Source organism: Megalops cyprinoides, chromosome 1, assembly GCF_013368585.1.
Source record: "Megalops cyprinoides isolate fMegCyp1 chromosome 1, fMegCyp1.pri, whole genome shotgun sequence".
Taxonomy (NCBI): Eukaryota; Metazoa; Chordata; class Actinopteri; order Elopiformes; family Megalopidae; genus Megalops; species Megalops cyprinoides.
In genome coordinates, this window is record NC_050583.1 from 62407606 (window position 1) to 62417703 (window position 10098).

General features: G+C 41.1%; 1 protein-coding gene across 1 annotated transcript; it reads left to right on the forward strand.

The window, feature by feature from the left end:
- The first annotated feature begins 281 nt into the window (after positions 1-281).
- Positions 282-4873, forward strand: pex13 (peroxisomal biogenesis factor 13). Its single transcript, XM_036536897.1, has 4 exons — positions 282-444; positions 1707-2425; positions 2822-2944; positions 3199-4873. Exons 1-4 carry the CDS (start codon positions 371-373, stop codon positions 3558-3560), a joined length of 1278 nt encoding a protein of 425 aa, XP_036392790.1. The 5' UTR covers positions 282-370; the 3' UTR covers positions 3561-4873.
- Positions 4874-10098: the final 5225 nt, after the last annotated feature.

Sequence of the window (10098 nt, forward strand, 5' to 3'; positions counted from 1 at the left end):
TAACCAGAATGAATGCCTTGTCTCTGACGTTACGGGGGACGAATAATAGAGCCTGCACAATTCATCAGAAGGAAGGAAGTAGCTAGCTAATCTATAAATTTAAACACCTGCTAGATATGTTTTAAGTAATAAACCTATGAAATGACATAAATCGTACTATGAGTAATATAATATTATATCGACCTAGCCCTGTACTTAACTGACCTCATTTTAATCTTGCGTTCGATACGTCTTGTACTCTATTAGTATAGTCTAGTTACAGGCTACGCTGTTCATTTGAGCTAGTGCGAAGTTCGGATTCCGACTCATTGGGGGGTTAGAACTGGCTAACTCAACGGGTTAGCTATCTTAGCCTTGAAAATATTAAAGGATGGCGTCGCAGCCTCCTCCTAAACCGTGGGAAAGGCGGATTCCAGGAACTATTCCAGCTCCAGCCAACTATCAGTGCGTATAATACTGTTTTATTCTCTGCTAGATGTTGACTCGCAAGCCATGTTAAACTGGCGTTGGGGCCTGGTGTTGTTGTGTTGGTATGCTACTTCAAAAATTGCTAATGTTGTTTAGCTAGTTTATTACTTTAACTCAATTAGTTGACGTTATTTGTCTTAGGTTAACACATTATGTGCATGTAAAAATAACTATCTATTTGCGAGTTGATCTTCTAGATTGCTAAAGCGACGTGTATTATGTTGTGACACTCATTACTTTCCCTGTACGCAAGATAGACTTAGCTAGTTTGCCTGCTTCCTTATGAACAGACAGCGAACTACCTCTTAGCCAGCTATCAGCAGCTATGTCAAAATTAGGAGAACTTGCTGCTAGTCAGCTCGTTTCGAAAGAATGTGAAATTAAGCATTCATATTGTTTATTCGGTTCACCACGTTCCCATATGCAGGCCCTGGTTATTTATTAGCTACCTAGTCAAGTTGCATCGGTAGTAGAAAAGTCGTGTCCATTTGAGTGTCACGTGTGGCAGTGTTCAAAATAAACATGTTTCAACCAGCGCATTTCCAAAGTTAAAACTGCGAGTCGTTCAGATAATGTAACGTTAGCAGCAGCTGTCTGAGTTCTGTGTAGCTAGCTAATGTTAGTTAGGTTTTGTTTTTTATATTGTATTTTGAGTGGAGTGTTATGAGGCGTTGTCGACCGTGCTGTAGAGCTGATGTTTATAAGCTCATGCTGTACCTGAACAACAGCTTTCTCATTTTTGGGTCTACCACACACATTCTCTATTACGTTGGATTAGAAAACCTCTGCACAGACACCACTCAGTTACGTGCAATGTTAAGCTTCAGAGCTGTACTCATAGCACAGAAGTGACTTAAGTGGAGAACATTTGACCAATTTCACATGAGCACTACTTGGTTGAAGTAGCCTGTGGCCATTCATACCTAAGTCAAGGTTGTTTGGGGCAAAGTAATGTTAATTATTGTGGTTGGCATAGTAGAATGTAAGTGAATTACACATTCACAGGATTTGGTTCATTAACAATGTCCAGCTGAGTCGTATATTTGTGTTTGGTTGCCTTGCTTTTTAGTATCTCATTGTAAACGTTGTCATGGAAGCAAAACTGAGCTCAGCACTTGAGCACTTGCAGATAACCAAAGCTTGTCCTAAAGATTGCCATTCTGCTTAATGTCCAAGGCTAGCTTGGACCTCCCAGTGTCTTGAATAGTTTGATTAACATCGGTATGTCTAATCAACAGGTCAACAGAGTTTGGGTCGGCCAGAGCGTCGAGGCCAGGCCCACCAGTTTTGACCCGCGTGGCGCCGCCAGTCCCCCCTCGACCAGTCCAGCAGTCTGGTTTAGGGGGCATGTCCACGTACCGGCCTGCTTACAGCTCGCTCTCCACGTCCTATAGCCCCTATGGGAGCTCCTTCTACAGCGGCTACAGCCCCTACAGTTACGGGATCGGGGGAGGACTGGGCTACAATCACTTCCGCCTGGAGGACGCGCCCCCGAGTCGCTTCGTGCAGCAGGCGGAGGAGAGCAGCCGCGGCGCCTTCCAGTCCATCGAGAGCATCGTGCACGCCTTCTCCTCCGTCAGCATGATGATGGACGCCACCTTCTCCGCCGTCTACAACAGCTTCCGCGCCGTCCTGGACGTGGCCAACCACTTCTCCCGCCTCCGAGTGCACTTCACCAAGGTCTTCTCCGCCTTCGCCCTGGTGCGCACGCTGCGCTACCTGTACCGCCGCCTGCAAAGGATGCTGGGTCTGCGGCGAGTGTCGGAGGCGGAGGACCTGTGGGCGGACAGCGCGGGTTCAGCGGTCGCAGTGGCGGGAGTGGGAGGGGCAGGGGCGGACGACCTGGCGGGGAATTCTGTCAAGTCCTGGCCCATTTTTCTCTTTTTTGCCGTCATCCTTGGCGGGCCCTACCTCATCTGGAAGCTCCTGAGCTCTTCGGAAGGGGTGGAGGAAATCGGTGAGATCATTTCTGAGGAGGCTCTTTGTGTGGGGGGTTGGGCTCGTGTTGTCACAGATATCCCAATCAGATGAACTGTGATTTTTCTTTTTTTTAAGGTGGTGTTTAAATTGTGCAAAATTGGCTGTATGTAAAGACATCTCTGACAGCACACATGCAAGTCTGAGCTGTTTGAGGGGACTCTGCCCATCACATCTGTCTTTGATTTATTTTATCCTCTTTCAACATTTCCTAAATATGGAACAAAATGTTAGCTAATATAATTAATCTTTTTATAGAGAGTTTGTGTCTTCCGCAGAAACTTGTTCAACTACATTTGCAAAGCCAAAGATGCTTCTATACGTGAGCTTACAGGGAATTCTGCAATTGATGGTTTGCATGTATTTTTCTGAGCAGCCACAAACTGGGCCAATGGGGATGACGACCACGTGGTGGCCAGGGCAGAGTTTGACTTTACCGCTGCCTCTGAGGAGGAGATCTCCATTCGGGCTGGGGACATGTTGAACCTGGCACCCAAGGGTAAGGGATAAAGGACACAGGCAGTGAAGCAAGCCGTTTAGGCTGAAGTTATTTTATCTGAATTGGGTAACCTTCCACTCACAGTTGTAGAGAGTTTGTTCACTCTAGCGTATTGACTTGTAGAGCCACTGAATTTGCTCACACTCCTTTCCTTTAAAAGATGGCTTTCTGTGGGTTGTCACATATCATTCTTTGATACAGACATTTCCAACTCATGAAGATGATGTTTTTCGTTTCCATGTCATCTGCTGTAGAGCAACAGCCCAGGATCCGGGGGTGGCTGCTCGGAAGCTTGGACGGCCAGACCACTGGACTTGTCCCTGCCAACTATGTCAAGGTCCTGGGCAAGAGGAGAGGGAGGAGGCAGGCGGAGCTGGAAGTGATGGCGCAGGAGCAGCGGCAACAGCAGGGCTTCCACAGCCCCCAGATGGGACTGCCCAGCTCACAGGAGCTGGCCCAGGCCGCAGGCCCCATGGGTGCCACCGCAAGCCTTGGCAACCAGGAGGAGGTGCTGGAGTCTGTGTACAGGGAGACGCCCGGAAGCCAAGGCGTACCACTGTCCAGCGTCAGTACCAGCTCCTCTGTAGCCACTGTACCAGAGAGGATTGACCTGTGAGATCTGATCTCGGCTGTATTTCATGTGGGGAAGGTGTGTGCTGGTCTGTTTTTCATCAGCCACCTACAACAATTAGAGAAATACTCATTTTCTCTGTCTTTCTTGTTGTGGCGTTGCTTAACAGGGTGTCTGTTACTCTGTTGGCCAGCTATGGGAAAATGGGGTGCTTTCATCTACTGCAGGTTATACATGTATCAAGAACAGGAAAGTAGGGGTCTTGGGACTAAGAAAACTGAATGAAATTAATTGTCCGTTCAGCAAGGATAATGAGTGTCCTGCTTAGTTTCTGAACATTGTCAGCAGGACAGCCTGATTGTGCTGTTGTGGAGAATGAAGGTTGTGTACCTGAATACAACAGCAGAGGAACGTTGAAACATTTCAGCCTCAAGGTTAGTAGAATGTAAGTCGCTTTTTTTGGTTCACTGTATCCTCTTCAAAAATGAGTGTATATTGAAGTGTTTGAAAACATCTTTAATGTAAGAGTTACTATAATTAAGAAGCTGTGAGGTGTGAAAGAAAGAAAAAGATGTACACGGTTTGGTGACTGTACAGTGAAAGACTATAGCTGTCAGAGAAGATAAAGGAAAACATGAATATGATAACACTTTAAATAAGAAACCAACATAATCTTTGTTGACAGTTACTTTTAGATACTTAAAATGGATGTTAAATGTTTAGTTTTAGTCTGTTCACTAAAAAGCCATACTTTTGCTTCAAAGGACACCAAGGACTGTTTTAGAAAAAGTTAACATCAAATGGGAATTTGAAGTTAATACTGTGCTTTCTGGAAAAGCTGGAAAAAACAGTGCTTGAAAATGAACCCCAGTGATATTTGTTGGATTTACCAAGCACCCACTATTTAGTGGCCCAAAAAGACAGATTTATAAGTGTTTGATATGTCGAACCAAACACTTTCACTCGGTTTGATTTTCCTCCTTGGATAACTGTAGTTGCCTTTAGAAGGCCTTCTGTGTAGAACTGTATCGTAAAGTGAGACATCCTTCCATCCACTCTAAACAACTTGTGCTGAGTTCTTCAGCTGTCATGAATACAACCACAAGTGAAATCGTTTGATCATTCAGAGGTCATTCTAATGGAATGTAACTTATTTTAATTTATTTAAAATGGCTTCAGGTTTATGCAGTTGTGTGACACCTCCTTAATTTCATGCAAGACAACTTGAATATATATGTATATTCTAACAGGTTTGGGTGTACTTGTATCAGGTTTATCTAGGTTAAATGGTACAGCAAGTTCACAGTTGCATGCATCTGCAAGAAAGATATGTTAATTTCAGTTATAAAACAGTCGTATACACCAAGATTGACCAATGGGGTTTGACTTTATAGTTTTTCTTATTATTTCTTCCCATGTCACATCTTTGTTATAATATTTGTTAAAATTATGTATCAGTTGAACTAAGCTGTTTGCTTACACTGTATGTCAGAACTGTTGCAAATCTAAAGTATCATATTGTCTTTCCTCAAAGCAGTTTCATATTGGAATATCAAGCATAACAGGATTAATAATGTAAAATAGAAAGATGACATGTAAAGAATTATTTTGGCAATAAAAATATTCAAAAAGAAATATCTCAAGTCAGAGTTATAAATATTATTCTAATGAATTCTGTGTCTTGCCTTGTCCTGCTCAAAGTTTACCTTCCTGGACCTCACAGGTATGCTGTTTTTGGACTCCATAATCAGTGTGCTGATCTGTGATAAGCAAATAGCAACAGTTGCTTATTGTGGGATAGCGCTGCTAACTGTAGGAGACTTGCTATGGAATGCTATTCGACCCAACACAGTTCTGAAAATCTGATTTTTTTTTTTTTTTTAAAGGAAGCTGAAAACTTTTCTTTCAGGCTTTAAAAACTTGTGCTGAGGGTGAAAACTGCAGCAATGCAGTGTAAGTAAGCAAGGGAGAGATCGTCCTGCTAAAGCACCATTTCAGTGACTGGTGTCACTGCTGGCACTTCTGTGAGTACAGATGTAGGACCAGACTCCCCACCCACAATTCTGACCTTAGCAATTATAAGATAAACTGGTCCTAGATTGGCAGTTTTGGGCGACTTCTTGCTTGGAGCACTGCTGGCTGTACTGATTCCATTGTGTGTGAGTGAGAGACAGTACACATGTGAGTTGGTTAACTATACAATCCCTTTGCAGTTCACAGAATACAAATGTTTCAGGATTGTAGTAACTTCTGCACAGATGGCTTTGCGATATAAAAAGAAGTGAAGATATTGGCTGTATCATTAATCTATCTCACTGTTCCAAAACCATGAGGAAAGGAGCTTCAGGTTAGTTTTGTCTCCCAGAGTGCTTTGGGAGGAGTTATTTGAGCAGTGTTTATGACAGTATGAATTACATTTTAAATAATTTTTTGTGCGGTACTTACTGTTGACACTGGATGGTAACACTTGCACTTTTACCCCTGGAACAAGGACGTGATAAGCTGTCTTGAGGGACAGGGCAGTTTTACACACACTGTTTAATCTTTTAGATACATGAAATTATACTGAGCTCTTTATATTGCTTTACATGTGGTTCCAGTTTCAGTTACTCACAAAGCAGAGTACAACTACAAATCTGAGACAAAACTCTTCAAGTTTTCTTCATTCAAATGCACAGTTAATCATGTTTTAGGACACCATTACAAGCATTCTGTTGCTGTTGTCACAGGATGATTATTCTCTCCTAGAAATCCATTAAGATACAGCTTCACTTTTTTTCACTGCTTTAACTGATGGCTCAGATCATTCTATGTGTGATTCAGTGACTGATGCTTCAGATGGTATTAAGGCAGCAGTTTTGAGCATTTGATGTGTGTGAGCAAGTGAACAATAGCATATATCAAGAGATGGGAGTTTAATTTTTGTCTTTTTCTGCTTTTATGGTGAGCAGCTAAGTCAGTCTTGATTGATGCTGGCGGTAATAATTGATCCACCTCAGTCAACATCCCCAAAAAGAATAACTGACAACAGCAAATGAACAGGTTTTACATTTGTGTAAAACATAAAAGGTTAGTGGTTTACTTTGACAACCCAAAGGTAGGACTTTAATGATGAAAAGAAACACACTTAAAAGGAAGTACAAGAGAGGCAGATACAGATACATATACTTCACACCCATACTATGTGTTGATACTAAGAAGCCTCCAGTTGTCCAGATGTTATGGATGGTATCATATCATTGTTTAGCCAGGTAAACCAGATTATGGCTCATCTCAACAGTTCTATTATATCTGTTTTTGTCTGTTCTTCATTGAAACCCAAAGATCTAGAGTGAAAGATGTGCAGCTTCTCATGTCACTAATTTTATCTTATTGGATTACTTCGGTTGCAGTTGGTTACAGGGTCTGCCATCATGAATGTGTTGGCCAGTAAAGATATTCTGTGAACAGGGTTGTGGATTGTTAATTAATCTTTGACCTGTTTATCTCTGCACTAGAGGCTGTAAGACCTAATAAGTCATAAAACCAAAAAAATGATTAGGAGCCTGAGCCCTTGAGATCTCCAGCTGCCTCACACTTGTAGATTGTGACTGAAGCCTGAAAGCTCCACCACCACTGGGCCCTTCCAACATAGGACCTACCAGTTCTGTATCAGATACCAAAATGTTATGTGCATGGCCACTTTTTGTATTCTATCCTTTAAATCTGATGCTCTGTAGTAAAAGATGGACAGAACTTCAGCTCTGACCCTTGTATTACCATAATCTTATCTTGCTGGATTTACTGTAGTTGTGATTGGAAATAGGGTCTGCTATTATTAATGCGTGTTTATATTAAAGATGTACTGATATCATACGTTAGTCTGCACTTTGGACTTGTTTATCTTAAGAGTAGGTTAGAGTACAGCCAGTCATAAAATTATTTGGAAATTAATTGGCATCACTTTCCCAGTATTCTCACTTTAGATTCAATCGGGTGTTCAGTAATACATGCAGACTGTGACAGACACCTGAAAGCCATACCACCGCTGGCTCCTTCCAACATGGGAACTACTAGTTTCATATTTTTTTCCATTCTTTTAGGCTGCTATTTTTTCCAAAATACCAGAGGCAATCCTATTGGTGAGTATATTCATAATCTGCTGCTTTTTATGAGTGTAATTTTTAATCTTTTAATGAAAATTGTCAGTTGATAGATTTGTGAACTTTGAGGAAACAATGCTTTTTGAGTTTCACTAGTTCACAGAGATTAGAATATTCACTTGCAGGCTGGAGTCAAATAAATGACTGCATCACTCAACTGCTTACACTGGATATGAAATAAACCAAAAAATGTAGAGCGAACATTGTGTGAGAAGGGAATATTAATCTAGGTTAATATATTTATTACTTATTCATTTTTATACACTAATTAATAAATGAGGAGTTTAAAAAATGTATATACCACCAAAAGGAAAATGTTTTAAGAGCCATCCACTTTGGCTCTATAGTGCAAAAGCAAGAGCCTCACCAACCACAAATAGCAGTCACTCTGTCCTGCTACATGAAACATTTTACCCACCAATGATCTGAAAGTGCACAGTGCACTTTAGATCACTTAAACACATTCACAACGAACAACCAAATTAAAATTAGATAAGATGCTAAATTATGCTAAATTGGTGTGGTGATTTGTAAGTACATCCAAATTTCAATGAAATGCTTTGTGGTTGTACTCTATCAAGCTGTAACAACTAAAAAAACCTGGAAAGGGTTTCCTACCTGAAAAATGTAACCCTGTAATGAACCTGAAATCCACTCCAATGTCCAATGCACTCAGATAAATAAAAAACTGAATTCCACATGATCACAGTAGATCGTGTGTCTCTAAACTTATAATCAATTCTGAATCACAAAAATATAATTATATTTAGCATTTTCACTTAACCCTTCACCTTTACTAAACTAATTTAAATGAAAAGCTAATTTTTCTATGTTTTGTGCGCTGTAACAATTTTTTAAAATATGCATATTCATGTCTGCCGTTATGTGTCAAGTGAAACTGAAATGACTCCAGGTGTGTAAAGATAACAATCCCATTGCCAATCCACGCAAACCTCTAAATCAACGGTTTCCTTGTAAACTACTAGCTGTCACTACAAACATTTTCTGTGATAACCCAACTAGCTGTCTACTAGTTAAAATAGTAAACTGCCTGGGACCCCCAACTGTCTCAGTAGGTAAGGCACTCCTAGGGCAAGCTGAGCTGTACAGCCCAAGTTCAATCCCAGCTGTGTCACCAGCCAACAATGACATGGAGACCACAACTGTGGAAAAAACTGGCTTTGTTCCCCCTGAAATAGTGATGGGTAGGTCATCCCAGGTTTAGAATCACAACTCATTTGTTGTTATCAGTCTGAAATGAGAATTAATGTAGAACAATGACCATTGATAATGATGATGCATGACTTACTCAATGTAAGATGTGCCAATAGTTGAATCTCCCCAAGGAGAAGTATGTGTCACATTGGTAATGTTATGCTGTAGCGAAAAGTTGCACTCTTGAAGGATGCAGTTCAAGCACCTGCAAGCAGTGCTGGGGTGGCTCACCACATGCAACGTACAGCACCTGCCTGAGGGATGCACAGAGCCCTAAACTGAGCCACAATGATGGCAGTCACAGTAAAACCCCAGAATTAGGAACACCTTGGGCATGGGAGGCATCCATCATTGGAAATGTTCATAGCTATGAAAAAATAAACACCGGTTGTTTACAGAATATTCATTTTTAGTATGACTTTGTGTTTGAGACCAATTAAACAGGCAAAGGTAGGTGGAGTTTGATTAGCCTCTCATTTCGTGTTTGCATTCCTGAAATTCTACTGCAACTGTCAGATGATAACCTTAATTTTATAATTACAATAATATTTTTCCCTATACTACAGGTACATCAAAGATAAACTGTGAGGATGGAAGTCACATCGAAGTGGGAGCTGTGGATGAAGGATATAATGGTAACATCCTCATTTCACAAAAGGTTTTCACTTTCCTGTCTCCTTTAAGATCAGTCTCTTTATTCACTAACACTGCAACAAATAACTGCTTATAACTATAACTACTATAACTATAACTATTAGTAGTTACTATATATATATATATATATATATATATATATATATATATATGTATATGTATATATATATATATATATATATATGTATATGTATATGTATATATGCCAAAACATTATGCCCACTCACAGGTGAAGTGAATAACATTGAACATCTCCAAACAAGGGCACATGCACAAGGTCTGGGTAGATTAGATGGTAAGCCAACAATCAGTTCACGTAGTCAATGTGTTGGATGCAGGAGAAATGGGCAGGAGTAAAGACCTGAGCAACTTTGACAAGGGCCACATTGTTACGGCCAGACGACTGGGTCAGAGCATCTCTGAAATGGCAAGGCTTGTGGGGTGCTCCTGGTCAACAGTGGTGAGTACAGTGGTCCGAGGAGGGACAAACCACAAACCGTCAACAGGATGTTGGGCGCCCAAGGCTCATCAATGCGTGAGGGCAACGAAGGCTAACCCGTCTGGTCTGAACC

Bases quoted from the DNA above. Each gene is read 5' to 3' on its own strand.
- pex13 (XM_036536897.1), top strand. From the start codon at position 371: ATGGCGTCGCAGCCTCCTCCTAAACCGTGGGAAAGGCGGATTCCAGGA. The intron at 2,426-2,821 runs GTGAGATCATTT...TTTTCTGAGCAG, and splicing joins GGAAGGGGTGGAGGAAATCG to CCACAAACTGGGCCAATGGG. The intron at 2,945-3,198 runs GTAAGGGATAAA...CATCTGCTGTAG, and splicing joins GTTGAACCTGGCACCCAAGG to AGCAACAGCCCAGGATCCGG.